The following is a 27,402-nucleotide window of genomic DNA, read 5'->3' as shown; positions in this document are numbered from 1 at the left end:
CCCTTGTTCCTTTCTCCTTCCTATGACCTTCTTCCCATGAGCCTTTCTCCTTCCTATGACCTTCTTCCCATGAACCTTTCTCCTTCCTAGGACTTTCTTCCCATGAGCCTTTCTCCTTCCTAGGACCTTCTTCCCATGAGCCTTTCTCCTTCCTATGGCCTTCTTCCCATGAGCATTTCTTCTTCCTATGGCCTTCTTCCCATGTGCCCATTTCTACTGCTCTTCTACAGGAAAGTCTCACTTTCAGATTTAAGACACGCCTTGAATTAATATCTTAACTATATCTATCAACATTCACTTTAGCTCCAATACACTCAAAGGTATTAAGAATTACCACTTAGATCTTTGAGCATCAATATTCAACTCACCATACCTGGTAATATTGCCCTAAGAGAAGTCTCTAAGTGTCTGTCTGGTGGGGATGAATGAGGGAAATAAGAATCTGTCCATGGACCAGTATTTGATTTCACCTAATCCTTGATACTACCCGTGACAAGAGCAGTGTTTCATTTTGCAACTGAGTATATTTTAAAAGATGAGCATTCTGGTGTCTGTAACCAACTTTATGTCTCAAGAAGATAATGAATCAAAGGCACAGAGTCCAAAATGCCTCAGGTTTGTCTCATTGAGCAAATTCAGTTTCAAAACTCAAATGCTGTCAAGCTCTTGTTTGTCTAATGATCTTCTTACTGCACATGTTAGGTTGTCTTCAATTTTTCTTCATTCTAAAGAAAGCTGACACATACAACTTTCCAACATTTTCTGTATATTATGCTGTTTATAGCTATTTTAATGTTCTTTTTCTATAGCTGTTTCTTTAGGATAAGTGACTACAGGTAAAGGGGATCAAAATTTGATAAATTCTGAACATTTTCAGACTTGTAAAACTGCTGTATTAAATATTTAGACCATCTAAAAGCTAAAGTAGCTACCATGTTTGTTAATGGTCACTAAAGTAATGGGTTAAAATAATAATCTTTTGGCTTAAGTTTACATTATTGATTACTAGTAAGGTCAAAGTATTTACAGATGCACCAACCCAGAAAAGCATTTTCCACACAAAGGAAACTCATTATTTCTTTTTCTGTGTTGCAAACATTTCCCTACCTGTGATTCAGTTATATAGTGTTTGAAATATCAAGCCTTAAGGTTTCTATACATTAAAATGTTCCTTTGCAGTTTCTGCCTCTTGAGATACAGTAATATAGATAGATGGATGGATGGATGGATGGATGGATGGATAGATAGATAGATAGATAGATAGATAGATAGACAGACAGACAGACATTGTTTCAAGCCCTACCCAAATGTAAGTAGCTTCAAGCTAATTTAGAAATTAAAAACTAGGTACAGCTCTGCCAGGGCAGACTTTACACAGCACTGGCTTCTGCTTCCCCCCAAACAGAAAATTTACTGGCAGAATTTCAACATAGCCAGAAAAGGGGAAGAAACTCATGGCCCTTAGCAAGCGATGTGCACTACTGACATTCAAATGGGTTGGAGTGATTCCACCAGCCAAGATGAAGTTAAAGTCACTAGATTCATGCATTTTAATTTTAATTCTTCACATTGCTGCACTTCTGAATATCTCAGTCACATTCAAGACCAAACCTCTACTTTGACATTGTGAGATGGGAAAATTGGGTACCAGCTGCCCAATTTGAACCTTGAAAGCAAGGTTCAAAATCAGGAACAATGAGGATGAATAGATGAAGCACTTCCAGGAGGAAAAGGGAACTCAAGTTCAGACATCGACTAGGGCCTGGGAGCAAGTAACAGGCTGAAGAGTTTCAGTGCTGAGCATTGGAATCCTGGCTAAGATAACAGCACGATTCTTTATAGAAGTGGATTATTAAAAGTGAGGCTAAGAAAAGACCTGTCAAGAGGGCTCCAAGAAGCCTGTTTAGAATCATCAAGGAGCTAGTTTTAAACTGTCCTTCCAACCCTCCTTCAGTTAATATATATAATGGCAACTCAGGAATAACCAAACAAAACAACTGCATGGAAGTGGAGTGGCTGTAGAGACCTATGATCTCTCCGGACATCTTCCTTTCACAGCACCAGCATTGAACCCCAGGGCATTTGTGGAGGGTCTATGATATAAGCATGAAGGTACAGACTGATGATAATCACTGACCAAAGTTACTAACTTAACCTCGGTTCTCTCTCCCTTCCCTATGTTCAAGAATGGAAATGAAAACCCATAGTCTCTTGTCACATGGTTGAAACTATTCAGAGGTCCAGCAAATTCAGAGTTGAAAGGGACTGACTCACTGGAAGTAACAAGAGTGATCCAATCACAGCCTTTCCACCAATTACATTTCCCCATGTTTGTATGTCTGTCCATGTGTCATCAGACCTGTCATGAAACATACACAGGTATTCCTATTTCCTCACACTCTCATTTCATTATGAAGTCTTCTCCATGTCATGAAATTTTATCACAGAAATCTCTATGGTCTTTTTTAATTCTTATTAATTTTTAAATATCCTTGAGTTGTACAAAGAATAAAGAAAAAAACTATTCTCTATAGAATTATAAAACAGTTTTATATAGTACAGTTTTGGATACCTGATCGCTTGTAATCCTACACAAGTTCCTAGTAAATGATCAAATCTGTATAATTAAGTGAACATGACCATTTATTGAACAATTAATAGAAGAAATTAACTAAAAAACAACTATTTCCATTCTTACAGTAATTCTGCCAGGGCAATATGGCTAACAAAAGCACTTTAAATGACTCACAGATTTGAGAATGAGAGGGTTTGGTGGTTTGAATGAGAATGGACCCCAAAGTCTCATATGTTTGAGTATTTGGGCTCCAGGTGGTGGACCCATTTGGAAAGGATTAGGAGGTCTGTCACTGGTAGCAGGCTCTGATGTTTCAAATGGCTCATTTTCAGTTTGCTCTCTCTACCTCCTGCTTGAGGTTTAAGATGTGAGTGCTCAGCTATTTCTCAGTCATCATAGATTCTGACTCTCTGGAACCCATAAGCCCAATTAAATTCTCTCTTTTGTAAGTTGCTGTGGGCATGGTATTTTATCAGAACAATAGAAAAGCAACTAATACAGAGGTAAATGTGATCAAGTCAAAGCAAGGTGTATTTCCAGATCTTTTTAGCCCTATCCTACCACATACTGCATAGTCTAATAATAATAACAACAATAATAATAGTAGTAGTAGTAGTAGTAGCAGCAGTCCATTCACAATAAATAAAGTGCTAACTGGCTTAAATAAAGAATAGGATAAGTGACAGCTAATGGGCTGTGCTCAAGATGGTTCTCTTGGCATTTAAACGAGATGAATTTCCCCATGAAACTGGTCAAGGAACACCTCTGTTGGTTCCTTATCAGTTTATCTGTGTCTTTTCTCTCTTATTCCATCTTAGAGACACACATCCCCCAAAGTAGAACAAGAGAAAAACATGAAAGACTTCATATGGGCAAATTTTCTGTTGTATAGAGGCTTTAAAACAAAATTAAGAGCAATAAAATTAAAAAGTAAACAAATGGTGAAACTTCTGTGGCACAATCAGCACGCAGTACTTAGATCCATAAAAAGCAAATGCATGGGAAATAATGGTTTTCTCTACTACAAAGAAATGTCAATCAAATAAATGCTAAGATGACATTCTATAAGTCTACATTAGCACAAAAATAAAGATTTTCTTGTTGCTTTATTCTTTACAAACTGAAAACAATCTTTTATACAGCATTATAATGAAAACAGTTAACACTGAGGCTGAGTGGTAAGGAAATTATACAGAGAAAACATGAGTGGACTTCATTTGCCAAATTTTTGCTGCTTTTCCTCATTCTAAAGCCAATTAACCAATTCATCTACCCATAAAATGTAATTCAAAAATTGCACTTAGCTGTCCTAAACAATACCTGTCCAGCTCAGTCAGAGGACCTCTAAATCAGTGAGACTTTCCTGCACTAGGCAGCTCAGGTTAAGAACATCAGACAAATTTGGGGCTATGGAAAGTAAAAGTGATAATTTTTTTCTGCCTTAAACAGGAGAAAATTAAAGGAAGTTTCAAGATTTGGAACACTGAGGCCGGGCGTTGGTGGTGCACGCCTTTAATTCCAGCACTTGTGAGGCAGGCGGATCTCTGTGAGTTTGAGAACAGCCTGGTCCACAGAGTGAGTGGCAGGATAGGCTCAAAGCTACACAGAGAAACCCTGTCTTAAAAAAAACAAAAAAAAAAAAAAAAAAAAAAAAAAAAAAAAACAAAAAAAAGAAGAAAAGAAAGAAAGAAAGAAAGAAAGAAAGAAAAGAAAAAAGAAAGGATAAGATTGGAACACTGGAACAAGTTCACCTCAGATGTACAACCCTCTCTCCCTCCCACAGACAACTGAAATAAATAAAGTCACTTCAAAAATTTAACTTAGGGTACATCAAAATGGCTCTATGGGTAAAGATGCTTGCCATGCAAACCTAGTTGGGACCCAGGTAAAGACGAAAGAAGAGAACAACCTCCAAAATATTTTCCTCTGGCTCATGTCTATACATACACACATCATGCACACATTGAGAGTAATAAAATTTTAATTCAAATTAGTACCAAAACTAAGAGAATGATTGCATCTATATTAGCAATGCATTAGTATCTTAACAGAGGCATTTTCTTACATTTATTCATTTTTTTATTTATTTCATATGTTTAGTGTGCTGGCCAGTTTTATGTCACCTTGGCACAAGCTAGTCATCTGAGATGAGAGAACCTCAACCTAGAAAAAGCCTTTAAAGATCCAGCTGTGGGCAGGCAAGTCTGTAGGGTATTTTCTTAATTAGTGATTGATGAGGGAGGGTGTAGGGAGACACTGTAGCCCCGACCCTTAGTAGCCCCTACAGGTGTGCCTGGCCACACCTGTGAGGGCGTGGTCAGGGGAGGTCGAAGGGGGGGCAATTCTTAAGAGGCCGCAAACACATGGACCTTCCCTTCTCTCTGGCCACGCTAGTTTACAGCACCTGGCACGCTCTGGCTTGCGTTTGGGGTGTTGTTTATCTGAATAAAGAAATCTTAGTATTATGGCCTATGGATCATCTTTGAGCGCACACAATAGGAGGTCCCAGCCTATTGTGGGTAGGGACACCACTGGGATGGTGGTCCTGGGTGCTACAAGAAAGCAGGCTAAGCAAAGCATGAGGAGCAAGTCAGTAAGAAGCACTCCTCCGTGGCCTCTGCATCAGCTCCTGCCTCCAGGTAATCGTCCTCCGTTAGTTCCTGCCCCATTGCTTTCAATGATGATGAACTTTTATAAGGAAACATGAGTGACAAAACCATTCCTCCCCCAAGTTGCTTTTGGCCATGGTGTCTCATCACAGCAATAGTAACCCTAACTAAGACAGATGGATACATGCAGACTGTTCTTCTGGAAACTCCAGCTCACTCATGCTTGACCTGGTAAGCCCCATTCCTCTCCTCAAAACCCTACCCTCTCAAAGAATCTCCAAGAAAGAAAAGGTGCCAAAAAGCCCAGTCCCGAATTCTTGGCAGCTATGGCAGCTCCCCCCCCTGAAGTTTGCCAGATGCTCAAGACCCCACCTAAAGTGCTCAAATTTTGACCATACTTGGGCACAAACCCAGCCTATGGTGGACACGTCATCACCCCTAGCCAACAGGTTATAAAAGCTCCCTGCTTTAGTTCGTTGCCTGACTTCTCCTGCCTCAATCTCTAGAACTGTAGAACTCACCTCGGAGTTGCTTTGCTCAAATATACCTGTTCTTTTACTTTTTCAGTTTGGTTTGATCTGGCTGATTGCATCGGCAGAGAAATCTAGTATTAAGATACAGAAAACGTATTACAGACCATGCTGCACAGGTGGTAGTCAGAGGACAACTTGTGGGAGGAAGTTCTCTCCTTCCATCACGTGGGTTCTGGTATACTTGGGTCATCTGTCAATTAAACTTGGGCTAGTAGAAAGCAACGTAACCTGCTGAGCCATTCCACCAGCTCACAAAAATACTTTTTTTCAAAAGATTATTTATGTGTATATGTGTGTCTTTGCCCATGTGTGTAAGTGCCCATAGAGGCTAGAAGAGGATGTTGGATCCCCTGGAGCTGGAATAACAGTCAGTGTCAAGCCTTCTGATATGGCTGTTACCAACTGAATTCAGTTCCTCTGTAAGAACAGTAAACTCATTTAATAGCAAAGCATTCTCTCCACCCCCCTACTCAATCATATTTTTTTTTAAAAATTATATGTGTGTGCCTATGTGCAAGTGAGTGCTGCTGCCCATGGAGTCCAGAGGTGTCAGATCCCTGGAGCTGTAGTTACAGGTGGTGTGAGCAACCCAATGTGAGTGCGGGGAATCAAACTCTGGTCCTCTGGAAAAGCAGCCAGTGCTCATAATCTCCCCAGCCCCTCAAAGGTACTTTTAAAGGAAGCAACAATTCAGGAAAACAATACAACACCATTTTCTTAATTCATAATTAGTTATTTAAGCTTAAGAAGGGAAAACCTTAAAATGTATGTTGCTTTTCTGGGAGTATATTGCATGCCTATTCTACCACAGCTCAGCAAACAGTTGGGAAGCAACAGGAGTTCCAGGTACCCTCAGCCATACAAGAACCCTGTCTCAACACAATAAAAACAAAGCGTGTTGCTTTACTTCGTAGCATTCTTTAATTTGATCATAGACTCTGAAAACTATAAAATATCAAGAAATGTCTCTTCATTTCAAGATCTCTAAGGGTATATTTTGCACATTCTCCAAACTTAGCACAGTCTCAGAAATGTACATTGAGTTCATCCATGGCAACGAATTAACCTGAAATGTCACAAATCTGAGTGTCCACCTGTGTTGGAGACTTATGCAAGAAACCATTTATTTCTCTACTGTACTAAGAAATGGAGTTTAAAGAACTATAAAACAGACATATAAAAAATTAACCTTATTTAACATAAATCAGCCTGTATTGTATTAAAAATCTAGTGTTTTCCTTTAAGTAGATTTAGGAATTCCTACTCTAGGCAAGGCCTAATTTGCTAACCTTTGCACATGATTAGATGCCAATTTCCTATCTGAATTACCAGTGTTCATAGTGTGACCTAAGAATTACATCATAGTTTAAAAAAACCTCGTTATTATGAGTTAAATATCAATTTATATTTTGCTAATATTAACTTATATTAACACAAATCAATACAAATTTATATTGTTACTAACACCTTACAATACAAATAAAATATTACCAGTAAGTCTAAAATGAAATGAGTTAACTTTCATTTCTTTGCAAAAAAATACACACATCCATATTCAACATAGACAAGATAAAAAGTTATATATGCTAGGTTTCAGCTTAGCACTTTCCTGAAGAGCTTCTACATAGATGATTTAAATGATCCATTGGTATGATTCTGATAGCTTGTGCTATTTACCAGTATATTCTGCATTTAAGCATATACCTAAACCAAAAATACCCCAAAGATACCTGCACCTCTCAAGCACAAGAGTGAACAAACCATTCCACAGTCTAAAGATACCTTTTGTTCCACCTTCAAAAACTGAGCCAGCTCCTCCACTGTCAGGTGGTCTTTCTTGTCACTGTAGCTCAAGAGCAGCAAATAAAGGTCTCGTCTCAAAGACATCATTTTGTAAAAAACACAGAATTCTTCAAATGTCAAGGTTCCCTGATTCTCATCTGTGTCAGCTTCCTGAACAAGGTAGAGAAAGGCGGTAAGAACTGGAAATAGTGAGTGAATTCAGAACAAGAAAGTTAACATTTACTATAAAAAAGGGCCAGCACATAAATCACAAAAATACATTGTTAAGCACACATGGAATATTATAAAAAATTGTTAGACAATCAAGAAAGTTTCAACAAATTATAATCAATGTTAGACAAACCAATTTAATACCTCTATAAATTAGCAGAAATAATGTTTCTAAATGAGAAAGTAAACACTTCAAAGTGAACAACTCTAACTCAAATCTGTATGACATGGAGGCTGGAGAGATGGCTCAGCAGTTATGAGCACAGCACTGGCTGCTCTTGCAGAGGACCCAGGTTCAGTCCTAAGCACCTACATGGCAGTGCACCACTATTTGTAACTCTGGTTCCAGGAGATGCAAGGCCATCTTCTGGCTTCCTTCAGTACTGTACATGTATGGTGCCCTTACATGCATGCAGACAAAACACATTTTTTTAATTAAGCCCAAATTTGTATGACAGCCCTGCATCAATCCCAGCATCAGAAATAAAAATTACAGACAAGCAAATAGTAAAAACATTAATGATATAATTAAACCTTTAAAGCAAAGCTTGAAGCTAACTTATAGTGTGTTGTTAGGAAACAAAATCTGAACTGCCAGTAATACCAGCATTCCGGAGGATGAGGCAGAAGATGACTAGTTGGAGACCTGCCAAAGGAAACTATAAGCAAAACCAGAAAGCAATATTTATTTTAAATCCCTATCTTTAAAAGTAAGCAAGGAAATCAACAGCTGCTCTTTGAGGAAACCAGTCAAAAAGGTACCTTGAGCACAACAGATAAAGGTCAAGGGAGAGGCAGTACTCAATGCACAGCATAGATACTTGTCTCTCACTTGCTTCAGAACTGGCATATCTTAGGAAATGTAATTCCTCCCCTAAGACAATCTCTCTGATGACTCACAGTGGCTTCAGGCTCTTATGGCCACTGGAGCAGTGGTACCATCCAGCTTTGTGTCCAAGAAAAAGTCCAAGCAGCTCATGCAGGTAGATGTTTATTTTAAATTATTTGTCACTAATAAGTATTGCACAAGAACTGTTCACCTTGGATCTTAAGATTGGCTAAATTCACCATTAAACTGCCAGGGAAGCATGCTGAGCAACCAGAGCATTTACAAGATCACCTTCATTCACAGTGAACACAATAGCAACCAAACCAAAACCGGCAGGAAATGAGTGGCATTTTGAAGCCTTGGGTTTTGGAAAGAACACTCTGCTGTTAAATAGACTTAAATATAGCTTTGAAAGTCGAAATGCTCATGACAATTTTGCTTATTGCTCATGTTTGCTTCAGTGGCACATGCTAAAAATGGAACAATACAGAAGATTAGCATGGCCTCTGAGCAAAGACAACATGCAAATTAGTGTGAAGCATTCCAAATTTTTAAGAAAATTTTTGCTCAATGCTAACTTTAGGTTACTTAAGAGCACACAAAAACATAGTTAAGTCTTGTACAGCTTCTATATGATGCTGATAGCTCCTATGGTGTCATTTAAATATGGATATAAATTGGCTTTTGATAATATGGGGACTAATGAAGAGTCTTTGCATCTAAGAAATTGCATATACTGCTCACTTTCCTGTTACAATTTTAAATCAGCATGTTTAATCCTGTTAGGCATGATGATGCACACCTTAATGTCAACATTCAGGAGGCAGAGGCAAGCAACTCTATGGGAATTCAAGGTCAGTCTGATCTACATGGTGAGTTCCAGGTCAGCCAGAACTACATAGTAAGATCCTGTTATTTGTGTGTGGGTGTGTGTGGGGAGGGGGTTGAATCTTATTTAACAGATATATTTAAGATTTCTACTTACAAGTTCTAAAATATCCCAAAACCCCAAAAATAAAGTCTTAAATCCAAAAATACTTCTGGATTTGATAATTTCATATGAGGGTACTTAACCTGTATGGAAACTCCTGAACATTTCATTCCCACTATAAGCCTATCTTTGCAGACCCCTGCTGGACTCGGGACCCAGATGGACATATTTCACATATAGCAGGCCCATGTGCCTGGTCACTTTCTGGTTTAATACATTTTAAAATCTAAGACCCTAAAAAGGGACTCTGAATTTTATTTTAAACTTGCATCACCACATACACAGTGGCTTACTATCCCAGAGCAAGGGACTGAGGCAGACAGAGTTCTGTAAATTCTCAGCCAGCCTGGCCACATAGTATGATCCTGTCTCACAGTATACAGAATGATATGGACACAGAGAAGAAACTACTTAGGGGCACAAGGGTACAAGTGTGTGATTGGAGGTAGAAAAGGGAAGAAAATCAACCAAAGTATGTATGAAAATGCCATAATGAAACTTGTCATAAATGCTAACTTTAAACAGTAACTATTAAATAAATGAATTTGACTGATGAATTCACTCTGAGCCCATAAGATATCGGACATAAACATTTTCTAGCTTTCCTGTATTTCACTCCTTCCTCTTTTCCTTTTTGCTCATGTTGTTCTCTAGTGCAGTGGAAAAATACCGCCAGAACAAACCATCCCTAAAGTGGAGTGTCCCCTAAGCAGCACCACCTTAAGGAGTCAGAGAAGGAAGCCAGCCTCTGTCTTCCATAGCATTTCCAAGCCTCATGGGTTTTCAACCTTAAACTCCTGGCGCCCCTGACAGTGCTGTTTTTCTCCTATAGCTTGCTCTTTATTTGGACTTGCCAACAGCCCCAACCCCAACCCTTTGGCAGGCAGACGAAGCATTTTCGTCCTCTCCAAAGGGCTTGATCAAGTTCACGCCCCTAATCAAATGTCAGAAAAAGTGCTTATAATTGCTCTTCGGAAACAGCAACAGCAAAGAAGTATTCAAGGGGATGAAACGGAATGCTTCTTGAGTTTATGAAGATTTTTCCTTTGATGAAACACAATGCCTCTCTTTATCAAAGAAAAAAGAAAACAGTACAGAACCATTTCTAACAAAATAAAAGATTGTAATATGCCTGATTACATCAGTAACTGCTGTATTTTACAAAAGGTGAACACATACCTGAAACATTTGCCTGACTTTTCTTCGGGGCAGATTGACATTTAGTTTATGCATCAACTGATGAATCTCTTCAATATTCAATAAGCCATCGCCATTCTTATCAGCCTCCTCAAAGGTCTGCTTCACCCATGTGCAGAAAGGTCAAAGAAAAGTTTTCTTCAGAATAAGAACTGCTCTCTCACTGAATGTCACAGGGACACTATCAGCAGCATGGAAACAGAAGAAATGCTTGCGAAGAGACCCTGCAATGCACAGGCTCTGATGAAATCTTGATAAACGACAATAACCCATGTGGACACCACCCTCCACTGCAAAACCAGAGTCATATTAGAATACTGAAAGGTGTAATTCAAAATGCTTGCCTGACATAATCTAAATTAGGCCTATTTTTGAAAAGCACTGTCTTCCACCAGTAAGGAGGACAGATACATCAATAGTTCCACTTTCCCTGTAGAGAGGACAGCACCTCAGCCTCTGTGGACAACATCACAACACAAGTATATCTACGACTTCATATATTATCCTGACTTCATCTTCTCAATAATGCAGCCAAGCTAACAAATTCTGTTCATACACAAAGAGTTAGAGGCTCACCTTTGTAGGACACAGAGAGCACACAGCAGGAAGAGCCTGGTGGTAATGTTCTAACTCTGTTCCAAGATATCAATATAATGAAATTTCAGATATAACAAATCTAGGCTTTATCTTCTCCTATGCACTCTCACTATGATGCTTTCACTGTCATCATTCTCCAATCAAGAGCTCAACTCTCTTCTCTATCTATTAATCTTCTGTTTTAAAAATTAGACCAATTAGTTGAACCTCATTATAGCTAGGGAAAAAAGCAAATCTTTGGTCAGGAGAATGAAGTCTCATCTCAATTCCAAGACTCTTACAATCTGATCTAATCTATGTTTCCTGCACATAAGGCCCATCTCTAGTCCGAATGACTCCTTTATCACTAGATATCATAGTGACCCCTAAAAAGTACAAATTTCTCCTCAAAGCAAGCTCGAATGTGAGACTCAGGGGTGAGAATATGAAGCTGAGTTTAGATATAAAGGATTCATGTCATGTATATTGAGATTTCAAAGATCCTCAAATGAGGGAATGAATTAATTGGATGCATTGGAAATTCCCAATTAACACATAGCATTTTAATATAACATATTTTTAAGGAAGGTATTGTATGCAAAGAATATTAAATTGAGCTTCAAAGTTTAAAGGGAATCTAAGAGGAAAGGAATGAAAGTGGTTTAAAAAAATAAATAAAATCAGAGAATCAAACTCAGAGAAAGGCATAGGTTTAAAAAAACCAAGAAATGGATGGGCTAGAGAAAAGGCTCAGCAGTTAAGAGCACTAGCTGCTCTTCCACACAACCCAGGTTCAAATCCCAGTACCCACAAGGGGGCTCACAACCATCATAATTCCAGCTCCAGGGGATCCAATGCCCTCTTCTAGCCTCTTCAGGCAACAGACACAGGCATACATGCAGGAAAACAAAACAAAACAAAAAACACCCCATACACATAAGAGAAATATAAATTAAATTAAAAAAAAAAACAAGAAGTGGGAGAATAGAAGCAAATCACAGCAGAAGGCCAATGAATAATATCACCCTATCAAGCAGGTAACATTACTAAAATATTTTCCCTAACTCAATATATCAACCAGTGTCCCAGTAATAGGAAAACACAACTTAGATTCCCTATGTGAGTCAAGATAAATGCCTTAAAAAGTGAAAAGTATATGTGTGTGAATGAATGAATGAATGAATGAATGATGAACACAACAAATCCCAGTAACTTACACAATTTATATATGCTAATCACTGAAAACTTAAAAACAACCAGAAGGTAAAATCTGCTTTCCTTCCAGAGTCATTTTATAATAAAAGTAACACAAAAACCCAGTTCTTTTCCATTTTTTCTTGCAAAGTGCAGTCAGGAGCTTGCTGTATATTCTACCTACAGGTTAAAGGGACCTAGAAGAAAAATAAGCAAAGAAGTAAAAGGATGCCAATTACTAGTGAGAGTTTTTTTTTTTATTTGTTTGTTTCCTGTACACACAGAACTCCTCCCATGGAGCTCCATCCTTTTAGATTGCACACTCCTGTGCCCATAACATACTCAGCCACACAGAGTACAGAGAAGTGAATAAATGAATCCAATGACAGTATTATTTCAATCTTTTTGTCCTACAGTTTTCTATCAAACCCTGTAGCAGACTTGGGAAGAGACAAAAGACGGTGCACCTTCGGCATGAGCACAGCCTGCAGATACAACCTCATTGGGCTGGGTCTACAAGGCTTCACATCTATCCATAAGCTGGCCTTGACACCTGATTTAGAGGACAGGGAACTGACAAAGCATGAGCAGAATGGAGTCAGAACTAGAAATAAACACTGGCCCTGATTCGACAGATGGCACATCCCTGTTACAGCGGCTCACTCATGTCACTTCTTGGTGCCTGTTTCCTCCTCTCCAGTGTCAGAAAGTCCAACTAGATAACCTTGAGCTCACTTGCAATTTCCACATTCTATGATAGGAAAAACCATTATTTCCAGTCACAATATACATAGGAAAGCAGCTGAATGTTCCTGGTATCTTCAAGCTATGCTTTATAACCAAGATGTGAGTACCCAGAAAACCACTGAACTGATATTCTTTACCACACACAATAACAACATTAAGAAGAGCAAGTTGGGCTTAAGAGATGGCTTAGCCATTAAAGGCTAGGCTCACAACCAAAAATATAAGAAGAGCAAGTCATTCTGCAGAAGGAAAATTGGAGGAAAAAGGAAATGAATGCTACGGTAGGTATTTTCCATGACAAAATCATAGGAGAATGTGAGATTATGTGGCATTATTTCACACCAGGATGAAAGAGGGCAAAGTTTCTGTAAAGTACCTAGCAGTCTACCTTTCAGTCTCCACAGATGACTCATCTCAGTTACATCCTCTTCACAAAGGGAACAGCAGCCAGATAGACAGCAGCAGGAATGTGCACAGCTGTACGCCAGTAGTACTTTGCTTGTGCAAAATGATGTTCAAATTCTAAACAAAAATGTTACCATTCTTTTGGCTTTTTAAAACCATTAAAATTAAAACTCATTCTTAGCTCATAATCCTAGATAAACCCAGGCAGTGAGCTGCATTTCCCCTGAAGCCTGAAGGAGTAAGGTTCTAACTCACAGCACGTGTAAGGGGGTGCCTGCAAGTGACAACTTCCTGCACAGTGTCAGGACAGAGTGAGTGGAGAAAACAGAGAACAGGCTGATGCAGTTAACGCTGAGGCTATACACCACTACCGTCATCTTTTCATGGGATAGAGGGCAGTGAGATTTCAGAGTTCGTACACCCAAAGGAAGATGGGAAGAGGTTTGCCAGCCTTCACCACTGCAGCAGCAAGCAGTCTATTAACGAAGTGCTTACTATGTGCAGGGCAGTGCTTAATTAATTCTTTCACTCTCTACACCCTCCACTGAGCAAGCACCAGAATTACCAGCACTGATAACCTACAGACACAGACTATGAGACAAAAAGGAGGAAGCTACCCAAACATCAACATGACTGAACCCACCATAATACCAAAATAACTCAATTCATGCCCTAGGTAGATGGATTTTTCTCCTTCGGCTACTTAAGATTTGTTATACTCATTATTTATTCATGAAAAGTTTAAGTCCTAAGTGAAGTCTAATAGTAAGCATCCTACATCCTTTCTCCTGATCAAACATATGTCCAACCAAGAATGTCAGTTTGCAGCTAGAGAGATGACTCAACAGGTAAAGTCCTTGTTGTCAACCTTTGATGACCTCAGTCCAATCCCTGCAACCCACATGTAGGAAAGAACTACCTTCCACAGGCAGACCTTTGACCTCCATACTCTCACCTTAGTATGAACATGCATAGGCATATGCACAGTCATATACACAAGAAAATAAATGTAAAAACAGTTAATTCCAACATAATTATTTAAAACCTTGTCAATTCTGAAGAGTAGTTCCCCGCCTCTACCCACTTTTCACTATTTTTCTTACTATCTATTAATTTCTTCTTCCCTATCCCTTCCCTTATTGGCACAAACACCAACTATCTCTAAGTGTCTTGTAAGATTGCTCCCATGCTAATTCAATTACAAATACCTTCAAGTGACAGTAAACGTAAATGCATTAAGTTTAACAAAAACAGAAAACCCCACTGACCAATAAAGCAAGAAGATGACCCTGCAGTCTGTGCCCACCTTTTACCAGAATGTCAAGAATTGTGACTCTGACCTTTGGGCTAAAGACTCTGGGATATTCAAGTAGGTTCTAATTAACCGGTGTAGACCACAGCTTCCAGAACTGATCGTTCTCCCTGTGACCATTGTTTTTCCTTGTTTCATACAGAACCTCAACTATATTAATGTATCCACCAGTCATATGCTCTAAAGGTGATCAGCCACTGATGGAAAAGAGATGAATCTTGAACTTAACCCAGCCATGCTCAGAGTACATGCCTGAGTGTCTCTGATGACACAGTCTCCAAATTTCACAGCCTGTCTGTGTGAGGCTGGATTTTCTTTCATATACTTTAAGCCACCAAATCAATACAGGCTAAGTACAAAATAAATGCAGAAACTCGTGTGCTTTCTTGCATCCAACATTGTAGAATCGTGTAAAGTAGTGAAGCAACAGGATCCTTCAAGTCTGTTTGAAAAAGAATAGTCATTCTATAGTACATTAAATGTACTAAAAATTACTATGATTTTAAACAAACAATTTTTCAGTGCTCACAGTTAGCTTCTAATATGACAAATATCATTATATACCTCATGTTAGCAAAGCATCATGGCAGTTTTCAAGCAGGGATTGGCCTGCAATAGGAATTCTCATCAAGGTTATCTATGGAGATACTTCTAGAAAGGCTTTCTTTTTTCTCCTCTGTCTCATTTGTAAAATGAAATGCTGTTCCCCTGGACAGGACTGTATTTGGCACTGCCACCTAAAGACATTATATCTCCTTTGACCAAGAGGTAGCCTGCCAGCTGAGGGACCAAGCTCACATGTTGGGGAAGCAGAACTGGGTCTCTGATGATGTCACTGAGCCACAACTAACCCCACCCTGGAAATGCCCATCTTAGAGCTCTCACTGTCAAGAAAGCATGTCTTTATCAAGAACCCATCAACATGGCTTTTGATGCTTGTGCCACAGAGTGCTGCCACTGTTCCATATTGTCGCTTACTTGGGTTTTTCTTATTTATTCTGTTTCGCCAAATGTCAAACCAACAGACCCAAGGCAAAAATAGTTAGCTCCATGTTTTAACGTTTTTCAAGAATCCCACTTGCACTCGCCTGCTTGCTGTGAATAGAGATGAAAACTGTGTGGCTCATCAGCTCAGACTTCATGTCATTGAAATCATTTCCCGGGCTATTTGTTCCATTCTACTCCAACAGTATCCTATGTGTGGGTCTATATAGCTAATAAGTATAAATTTTTCTATACTCCTGCATATGATGATGGTGGTGATAATGGTAGTGGTGGTGGCAAGAAGGAGTCTAACATGAGTATGTAGCATTCTCCCTTACCAAGCACATATACTTTAACACTATCAAAGGCATAAAGAAGGGAACCACAGACCTAGAGTAGCCAAATACCCTCACTTTACAGGCAGAGGAATTGAGGTCAGAAAGACCACAGAACATGATCAGTTCTACCCCAGCAGGAAGGTGTCTTCAGACCAAGTACATTAATTATAACATGAGCAGGGCAGGACCCCAGAAATAGGTCTCATCAAGAATCAGAATGGTGGCAAAATACATCCATTGAGGCTATAATGACATGAATGTTTCATTGAGGCTACAATGACATGAATGTTTAGAGAATAACCAACTGCTTTCTGTTGGGATTTTGAGGCCCATTCTACAAGACAAAACTCATGTTTGGTACTGTTAACTGGACCAAGAACCTGGGCCTTCCCTAAGGAAGAACCTGGTACTATTAGTCTGCTAAGTAGACATGGTATTAAACTTCCTTCTAGATACTTGTCTTTATAGATGAGTGCCCCTCTCAACCCCCATCAGAGAGCTTCTTTTTTGCAGTAGACAGCTATTAAAACAGAGTCTGACAACTGGTCAAATGTGGAGAATGGGGAACACTCAGTTTTTTGGTTTGCTGGTTGGTTTTGTTTTGTTTTTTGAGACAGGGTTTCTCTGTGACTTTGGAGCCTGTCCTGGAACTAGCTCTTATAGACTAGGCTGGTCTCAAACACACAGAGATCTGCCTGTCTCTGCCTCCCAAGTGCTAGGATTAAAGGCGTGCACCACCACTGCCCAGCATGGAGCACTCAGTTTTAAACGAGACGCCTGTGTCACATCCTCTTCCCCTGAGGCTCTACTCTCATTTGAGAGGAGTAGAAAGATTTTAAGAGCCAGAGATAGTAGATGACTACTGTCAAACAGTGTTTTCCAAACGTAACAGGGCCATTACACACATAAATTCACAGAGGCTATGATTGAGTCACGAATCCTATGCAAGATCAAGCCAGCCAAATGCAAGCACAAATAACAAGGACTCACAAAGTTCCGACCAAACTGAAGAACTATCAGCAACTGATGGCTTGGAATGAGATAGAGTTCAATTTCTTCAGATGTGGCCCCTGAGAAGTTGCCCATGTACCGGTGGATAGCCCTACACCTGAGTACTTAGTAGCATCATCAAATGAGCTCAAGTGGATTTTAAAAAAAGAGGATATGAAGTCTGGGAATGGACTAAAGGATGGATATGTAAAGGATAGATTTAATCGAAACACATATTCATGTATGAAAATTTCAAACAGTAAATGTACAAAATGTAGTTTTTAAATTAAAAAAAAGAAAAGGGACCAGATGGAGACTCTCATTTCTCAAACTCTTTAGAGAGGGTAAGTGTGATAGGAAGAACCTACCCATGCTGTAAGTTCAAAAGAAGAAAAAAGCTGAGAGGAACTTGGTATACATTACATTAATCAGAACCCAAAAAGCATTTGTTAAATTAAACTGAATTTATGACATTCCAGGATTTTCTATAATCCAAATTAATGCTCCCCCAATTACAGCTCATGAACATCTCATTATAAAAGCGCAATCACATCTAATAGGGGACCTCTCTGATTATGGAGCTACATCCAGTTTCTTCAGAATGCTGCTTCTGAGTTCACACATGTTTATGTCTCTTTAGTTTTATTTATTCATGCCCTGGGAATGAGAGCAAAAGGACAGAGGACAGTTCAAAAGACAGGAAACAGACAGCAAGCAGAGATGCTTCAGACCTCATAGTTATGGGAAGAAACAACATACATACCACACACACATACATGTGAACACATGCAAACAGGGGCACACACAAGCATACAAATCAAGCATTAAGTTCTAGGAAGGATATTGGTCATGGGTCCTCTGCCTCTTGGCAAGGGAGTCTTCATCACTGATACCAGCCATCAGATACTTGAGACCTGTGATCCAGGTTCGTGCCTCCTCTGGGTTGGAGGTAATGAGGTCCAGGGACTCCATGTGGTTGCCATGGTAGATGGTGAAGCAGCAACTGGGATCAAAGTTCCCCTCAGCCTGTCTGTGGAATATTTCAGATTGCCTGCCCTCAGTGACTTTGTAGATGGAGTCAATAAGTACTGTAAAGGAAGTGAGACATATAGTTATATGGCGGGTGAAAACATTTATCTGTAGTGATTAAGAAACAAGAAATGCAAAATCATTTAAAAGCATTTTAAAGAAGAAAACATTCATTGTCTATAAGTGGTGCTTCTTAAGACCAAATGTGCAAAGCTGGCCTCAAAGGATTTACCTTTTGGGGCATTCTTGACAATGTCTTCCCAAGGCAATTACTAATAGTGTGTTGAAATTTATAGGAAAGAAACAGATGTGCCTATCACATCAAGAAGACTAGTAGAAAAGGTGGCTAATAACGATTTCAAATTCACTCTACATATTTATGTCAGGAAATCTGCACAAACAGAATTGAATGCTGTTTTGTGAAATATTTAAGACAAACATAGAAAGGAAGTAGCATAGTTTAATGTGACTCACGGGGGAAATATAAGGACAGTGTGGCTTGGGAAAGTGGGTGACAGAGAGAAACCAGGGCCCACTGCAAGGATGCTGTCCTGAAATGCTCAGAAGACAGAATAGTGGGAGATGAAGCTGGAGAGGTAGAAAAGGGCTGGGGTCTTAGAGATTAGCAGGCAGGGATTCACATCATTCAGCAAGGTTAACAGAAAGACATTTAAGAATTGCACCAGAGAAGTACTATTTTTTTGCCCATGCTGCATGTGTATTTTAAAGAAAGAATCTGGAATGTTCCATATCCTACTGACTGCCATCTACCCTACCACTAATTCTATCTCATGGTCTGGGTCCTAGTTGTACTTTGGCATCAAGTCATTCCCTGCATGATTCACAGGAAAATCAGCTGATGCTCCACATCAGAAAAAGTCATGGCAGATCTAAGCCACTGGGATAAGGGGGAAGAAGAGGAAGATGAGGAGAAAGAGGGAATTTTTATCTATTTCTTCATTTTTATTGTGTGGCTTGGCATAGCTGAATTCATGTTACTATTGCCTTGATTGCAATGTCAGCACCAGGGACAGAGCCAAGAACAGTACAGGGAACAGACTAAGAAATAAACCGACCCATGCTTGGTCTTGTTAAGGGCAAAGAGATTTTCAACCAATGATGTTTACATAAAACAGAAAGCATTGAGCTGATGAGAGCTATTATAGGGGAATCCAACAAGAACTTGGTGCTAAATCCAGAAGGTATGTATAACAGTTACAGTGCCAACATACTTGATAAAGAGATTCCCAGATACCAGAGACAACATCATTGCTGAGTATGTCTAGGAGAGTTAGCCTGAAGAAAACAGTATTTGAATAAATGGACTGAATAAGGAAGAGTCATGCTCACGCAACAGGAGTGGGCCACATCCAATCAGCAAACAGCCCACAAAAAAAAACAAAAGACAGAAGATAAAAATGAATTTTTCTCCCGCCTGGAGCTGGGACATTAATCTCTTGTCCAATGATATGAAAACTTCATGGACTAGGGCTCTTGGACTATGGGACTTGAATCTACAGAACCCAGACAGCTCAGATCTTGACCCTAAAACTGAGAGTCACACCATCCCTTCCCCTGGTTTTAGGCCCTGAGACTTGGGCTGAGCCATATCACTGATTTCTGGGCTTCTCCAGCTGGCAGTAGGTACATACATCATGGCACTGCTTAACCTCCATAAACACGAGTCATTTCCACTTACAAATCTCATTTAACTGTGTCTACCCAAGTAAATATCCATCTGCTACTGCTGTTTCTCGACAACAATCCTGGCAAGATAGTACAGATATAGTACAGATATATACTGTATATATAGTAATATATATACAGATAGTATATATATATATTAGTACAGATGTACAGATACATCTGTACTAATATATTTACAGATATACAGATAGTACAGATAGTACAGATGGGGGAAATAAACTTTAACCATTTAAACACTGTTGTTAATTAATGGATTAGTTGATTGCTTGGAAGATGCAATAGACTTTAAAGACCACTGTGTTTATAATATCCCTTACCTTTTATAGGAAAAGTCACAAGCAGTGAAACCTAATATCCCAATTAAATCTAAAATATGGCCTATCTCCAACATAGGGGAAATATTAGGATTTGCAACATTTATGGACAAGAAAGCCTTCATGGATTTCCATTCCTTAAAGATAATTATCATTTATTGTTTTATGATCAACTGACCCCAAACTTGTAAAAGTGGGACAGCTTCACAGATTTGAAGCATCTACAGAGCCTACTCATCACTTCCCATGTTATTATCCATATATTACTCTGCTAATCAAAGCAAAGAAATCAAAGGGTGCTTTTACTTTTTGCCTTCTCACTCTTCCGAGAGGGTCGCCATCGGAGGCGGGTCCGGTGCTCATCCAGGTAAAAGAGGCGAACGAGCCCTTTGCTGCCACGTTTCAATTTGATCATCTGTGTCCCGGACTGCATTACACTCATGCATCTTTCAACTGCAAGAGATCAGAACACACTGAGATTCACACAATGCAAGTATATACTAACATGCAATGCTTACAGTCAAAAGAACTTCTGATTCATTCCAAGACCCCAAGGATCTGATGTGTTTGGCAGAGGTAACCTGAAAACAGACTTATTAAGGAATCTATTCATCAAGCTTAAGCTAGAAAAAAAAAACATAATAAAAGAAACATTTTTTTTTGTTTTTTATGGGGGAGGTCAAGAATCACACACTGTAGTCTAGCTTGTCCTGAAATTCCCTGTGTAGTTTCATGGTGGCTTTAACCTCACAGTAACCTTTACCTCAATCTCCTGTGTGCTGGGATTACACATATGAGCCATCACACTGGACTTGGATAAGAATCATGGTGGTTGTTACCATTTCTGTGCAAAGGCCTTGTGTGTATTAAATGAACACGACTATTAAACTAAAACCCTAGCTCTTAAAAAAATAAATTCTATTTCCAGATAAATAATGTATTGCTGTTGCACAAAGCTACCTTTTGTTGTTTCTGTGTATGAGTCTAAGATAGACTGACACCTGAATTTATATTTCTAAAAGAAGTTTTCAAACAGGAAATCTTGTGAGCTTTTATTCAAGCAGCTCTAAAATGCAACCAAAAGAAAGAGGATTTTCACAAGGCCAGCCATTAAGGTTGGATGATGATTCAATGTAAATTTGTGTTATATTTCTGTGTTTGGAAAGTTGAAAATATGTTTTATGTAATCAAGAAATGAATTTTCACAATTGTTGGTGTATTTAGGCTACTGATATTTTTTCCATCAAGAGGAATAACTTGGTTATTTAATTTAGGTGATATTCAAATCACTCACAGTGCACTTCCAAGCTCTTATTTACACCTAGTGTGACTTAAGATTAATTTCCCTGCAAGTAGACATCTGTTTGCTTACCCATTTCCCTGATTCAGTAGGGCTATCCTCTTTTTCTTTAGAAACACTCCTCACAGATTCTGTGCATCTTTGGTGGCCTGTCAATCATCCCATTAAGGAACAGGCACCTGATTTAAGCTTATAGCAAATGGACTTTTTCAGAAGAACCTCGAACCTTGAGTGGATGATTGCCTAAAATGGCTTTGGTCATTTGAACAACTGAGCTTTGCAAGATGCTCCGATTGGTCTGCCCAAGATGCAACAGCTGTCAGTTTTTTGCTCTAAGAATGACAAGGGACTACATCATGCCCTGATTTCTTCAATTTTTCCAATATTCTTCCAAATACTCCTTTTCATTGTATCAGCCAGAGACAGAGTACTTGCCATATCTAACTGGATTCTTGCATTATCAAACAGATGCCTTTAGTAGAAGATTTTCTTAAATGATAAAAACAAACTTCATCAATATCAAATCTGAGCTCTTGGGGGTGGGGAGAAGAGAGTCTTTACTAGGAAAAAATCATCTAATCGAACAGCTTAGGCTACATGCACAGAATGTCCATCAAAGATAACTTGAACAAACCCACGTTAACCTAATGGCTATTAGGTTATTATAGTTGGAGGATTTGATGGTGGGAAGAGATGAGGTAATAGAAATATTGCTTAAGACAGATGGATATGGAGAATATACCTCAGTAACAGAATAACTGCCTGGAACACTTGAATATACAAGGCCCTGAATTAGATCCCCAAAGAGAGGATGGGATAGAGAAGGCGAAGGGAAAGAAACAATGAAAAAAGGAAACAAACACAGAAACTTGAATTGCACACCATAAAGGTTTGGGGTCACAGATGTCACTAAGCCTACCTGCCTTCAAGCGACATCTATTGTGCCAAAAGAAAGCTAAAGAGCTGAAATTTTTTTAACTCTCCAAAACAATTCCTAGTTCTAGCCTTTAAGTGGGTATTGCATACATTGCATGATCAGGGTTTAGACTCAAACAGAATTATATTCTTCTCAATAAGAGGCCAGTTCCAGTCAAGATCCACTATCAACACACACATAAGATAAAAACATTTATGTCACATCTGGCATCTGAAGAAAAGATATACACATATTTAAGATTCATATTTTATAGAAATATTAAAAATTCAAGTCACACAAAAATGAAAAACAGTTAAAGCTTTCATAGCATTTCTGTATCTACCTGTGTCAGAACTACGAAATGCAGTGAAATTTGCACTGATAAAATACATTCATTTATTCAACATGTTACCTAATTGTAGCAATCTGGCACCCTAAAAACCAAGTGTTCTTCTATGATGGGGTACTTTGTTAGGAAACCAAAAGCCAATTCTGCTGCCTCCCATGGGCAGCCATCTCCAGGAATTTGAGGTACATGTTAGGTAATGAGTTGCAGCAAACACCTTGCTTATTTATATGCAATGATTTGATTTACTTTTCAATACATATGTGTGTTCTTCTGGTTGTAGTAAAACACTGTAGCACTACCTCACAGTTCAAAATAATGAAACCTGCCCAAAAGAAGGTTGCATGATGACGTTTCAGGTATTAGAGAATATTCACAATTCACCAGAACAAGTAACATCAGCTTTTAATTTGCTGAGGTGGACTTGCCCCAGCTTAAAAACAAGGGTGAAACAGCACTGGGGATTTCAGAAAGCTTGTGAGGATGGGTATTGGCTGGAGAGCTCACATTTGGCCAATGTTCTGTATGCTTCCTGTTTATTTAGTCAGATCACTGTGGTAGTGTGGAAAGAAGGGGCCAGATGATTTGGCTTTGATTGTAGAGAGTGGTGCATCCCTGGCAGTAAATGTTTCTAGCATGCCAGGAATCTTGGGCTGGTACTCTTGGATTTTACCTCGGTTCATATATTGACCACTTCAGATCAGGAATTAAAGGACAACAGAAGTGAACACTTCAGAGAATCAAGACAAATCCATCAAGTCAAATCAACCAACACAAACTCTGAAGGCAACCTCTGAGAAGTTTGATGATAGCAGTGGTAGTGACCACAGATCATGTCCATAAACAGAAGCTCCCAGAGCAAACACCTATCCTAAGCTCAGGGCTATCATGAAACAAAATGAAGGAGGAAGAGGCTCCGTCTTCAACTTTTAAATCTACCATTACAAAACATTTAGGAAGGTGTTGATTAAGATTATTTAGAACTACGGTTAAGAACATTGACAGCGTACAGGGGTAACGCACTGTATTAAATATGTAAGATCTTATCTACGTGGGTTTGATTACAAAAACTAATAAAGTATTCTCTAAATATAAAAGAAAATATTATTTGAAAACAAAAAATATTGTGTTATTTATACCTCATCTTTAAATCAATAAATTGATTTAAATCTAAAAAAGAAAAGAACATTGACAGTATTTGCCCTAAGATGAATTATAGTGTAGCTCTGACACCTGGTACTCATATGACTGACACAAACAGCTCAAGTGCCCTGTGCCCTCTTCTCTATGTGATGTATAATCATAGCAGTTACCTCTCAAACTATGATGAGGGCTGAATGAGCCCATGTGTGTGAACAGTACTCAATCACTGCCTGGTGCATTATAAACACAATATATAGAAACCTTTGTTTGAAGTGCAAATGCTTCTTGTTCTAAACGGGGCGTTAAGAGGTGGTGCCTTTGAGAGACCATTGGGCAGATGAGGTCTGAGAGTAATGAAATTATTTGTGATGCTAAAGGAAGAGCGCTTCTGCTTTCCCTCATTCCATCCCTCCTCACCATCCTTTCCCTTCCTCTTTGCCACATAAAGGAGACAATGATAAGAAAAGAGCCTGTTGGCAGGCCAGGAGAAGAACCCTGGCAAGCAGCTTATTTCCTGCGTGGAAGCACCATGGGGCTTCCTTCTGTGTATGTTTATCTTATTGGTTGTTGAATAAAGTACTGTTGGCCAATGAGGAAGCAAGTTAGGCAGGACTAGGAGTCAAGGAGGATTCTGAGAAATGTAGTAAATATAAGTCTTGTGATCCAGGCAGGAAGTGACATAGCAGGCAGACTCAGAATATAAGCAGGAACAAGCAGGCTGTCATTCTCTTCCTCCTCCTCTCTGAGGAACCATCCATGTGATCCTAGGAAGACAGGACACATTCCACTGGCATCCTCCATAAGATAAGTTTCACAAATATATAGATTAATGATTATGGTTGGTAATTAAGACTGAGTTAGCATATAAGAAATCCTAGTCATTGGCCAGCAGCATTGTACCTAATGTAAGTCTCTGTATGTTATTTTGGGGGTCCTAACATTGTGGTGGAACTCAGGCAGGTGATGTAAAGACTTATCATTACAGAAGCATTTCTTTACTACACGAAGGTTGCAAGTTAAGGTAACTTACTACACCCACAAGGCTTTCCCCCAGGGTAATATGTGCAGTAAATAATCATGTAGAAGAGAAGACTACTCGTTGGAGCGGTCTGGATGTTGTGGGAGACCCTGTGATAACTGCTTCTGTGAGTTCCCATTCATACTAGGCAGCCTTTACAGTGAATCAGCTGCCTCTGCATCATGGATGCTCCCAAAGTAACCTCAATAAATGCACTAGCTCACTGAGCTAGATTTGGCAGAAACTGTTTCTTTTTTCTGTTGTCAGTGCCCTATGTGTGATGGGTAGATGTCTCTTCACATCTCCCAAGGAAAAGTCATACAAAATCCCCTCAAGAACTTGTCGGTTTTCTTGGACTTTGCAGTTCCCCCCAACACTTTAAAACATAAGTGTGTGTCTGTGGTTTAAGCCACTTAGTCTATGATATTTTGTTAAAGTATCTGAGCTAAGACATAACCCAACTCTCTTTAAAGACAAAGCTCAAGTCAGAATTAAAGAGCAACATGGTACAAGCCAAAGAAAAGTGGAGTAGGCTGGACTGGGGAGAAGTGTCGTCTTGGCAACATCAAGGAAGACATGGGGCAGGAAAGTTTACGAGTATCCAACATTTGACAGAGTAACTCAGAAGACAATTGGTAGATAAGGCCCTCCAAGTGCTAGTAAGAGGAGGCTGCAGGGATCTGGGATGGTGGTAGATTTTGATTCACTTGGAACATTCATCATATATTTCTGTGCAAAGAGTTAGCCAGATTCAGACATAATTCAATGCAGAAGTCTGTCTCTCTGGAGATAGAAAATGTGTTGTTTAAGACAGAGTGAAAATTTGGATTATTGTACCATCCACCCACCTGGGAGTGAGGACTGCCTGTGCATCTGACTCAATGTTCACTATTGTCCATACACCACTTGCTATTGTTTAGATTAAGTCACACACACACACACACACACACACACACACACACACACACACACACACACACACAGAAGAGAGAAGAGAGAGAGAGAGAGAGAGAGAGAGAGAGAGAGAGAGAGAGAGAGAGAGGCTGCAGGGGAAACTGCTGTATTGCCAGCCTTTGCTGCCAGCCTCTAGCAGCTCTTGGGGGGACTGGTGGAACCTATGAATGTAAGGCCCTAAAAGGTCATTGAGGACACACCCCTGAAGAGGTCTGTAGGTCTCAATCTCTTCCTTTGCACTCTGTGGTTTGTTGTGTGCACAGGTTTTGCTCTGCTGCACATGCCTGCCATGATGCAGTGCCTTGTCACAGGGCCAAAACAAAGGCCAACCAACCATAGACTGAACCCCCCAAACCTGGTAGTTGAGCTAACTGCACCCACTTTAGAGAATGTTTGGCTCCTACTACAGCAAAATGAAGCAAACACACTGTCCCTTCTTTCCTTCTCCCTTTCTGTCCTGAAAGGTGACTGCTGGGGCTGTGCCATCTCAACACTTTTAACAGGAAAAGCACAGGGATTCAAGAACAGATTCAATTGCTTCTGTTAATAAATGCACCTTTCTTTCCCCTTAGAGAGTATCACCCAGACAAATGCATCATTTTGGAAAGCTGAGTTTAGTCTCTCAGTGAGGGGTATATTGGCACAACATATTGAATGTTCATTTAGCTTTGCATTTATCTATCTATTCAGCCTTGGGTATCGCATGAGCTAAGATGACATGTCATCTGCTGCAGTAGACATACACACCTGATTACAAAGTACTTGGCCATCAGAGCCAGAATAACATAAGACTTAAATTGCTTGTATATCTGCTTTATGCTTCCTCACTGATTATCCCCTATCTCCAGAAAAATTGTTTGGTTGAAGTTAAATGGAAGGAACAATCCACTGAAGTCATAAGAGAGACAGAGCCCACCTCTGTTTTCCTCAAACCTGACAGTACACAATCCTTTGCAGGTAAAAAGCAAGCAAATAAGGAGCACTCAGTCATGACCTGTAACATACTGTGCTGAAAAAAAGTCACCAAGGATGAAGACACAAGATTCTCCCGGTCTTACCAAAATTACCTATATATAAGCATACACCAATCTTCATGTTCTGCTTTTAATACAGATGGGTACAACAGTTATCACCCTCCATAAAAGTCAGTCTCCACTCATGCTAGATTGGTGGAACACTGAAAGAGGAGTCAAAAGATCTTACTTCAGCAGGAAAGATGACTCAAATGTTAAGAGCACTTGCTGCTTGCTTTTCAAGAGGAACAAAGTTTAGATCCCAGCACCCAGCTCGAAACTGCCCATAACTCCTATACCAAGGGATCTAATACCCTTCTCTGGTCTCTGAAAGCACACAAACACAATTGACTTACACACACACACACA

General features: G+C 39.4%; 1 protein-coding gene and 1 non-coding gene across 3 annotated transcripts in view; one reads left to right on the top strand and one right to left on the bottom strand.

Moving 5' to 3' along the window:
- Plch1 (phospholipase C eta 1) overlaps positions 1-27,402 on the bottom strand; it is a 207,416-nt gene that overhangs the window by 63,367 nt on the left and 116,647 nt on the right. For both annotated transcript variants that reach the window (XM_027391714.2, XM_027391717.2), the window contains exons 3-6: positions 20,650-20,796; positions 18,138-18,381; positions 10,730-10,859; positions 7,500-7,670 (exon numbers count right to left, since the gene is read on the bottom strand). In XM_027391714.2, the coding sequence (XP_027247515.1) occupies positions 7,500-7,670; positions 10,730-10,859; positions 18,138-18,381; positions 20,650-20,796 (692 nt within the window). The remainder of the gene's footprint in view (positions 1-7,499; positions 7,671-10,729; positions 10,860-18,137; positions 18,382-20,649; positions 20,797-27,402) is intronic.
- Positions 9,010-9,112, top strand: LOC113832907. The gene has a single exon (XR_003480403.1). It is a non-coding gene; the product is annotated as a U6 spliceosomal RNA (small nuclear RNA).

The sequence above is a fragment of the Cricetulus griseus genome (genome assembly GCF_003668045.3).
Source record: "Cricetulus griseus strain 17A/GY chromosome 1 unlocalized genomic scaffold, alternate assembly CriGri-PICRH-1.0 chr1_0, whole genome shotgun sequence".
NCBI classification, from domain to species: Eukaryota; Metazoa; Chordata; class Mammalia; order Rodentia; family Cricetidae; genus Cricetulus; species Cricetulus griseus.
Note: the sequence above shows the minus strand (reverse complement) of the source record. Positions and strands in the feature narration are given on the sequence as shown.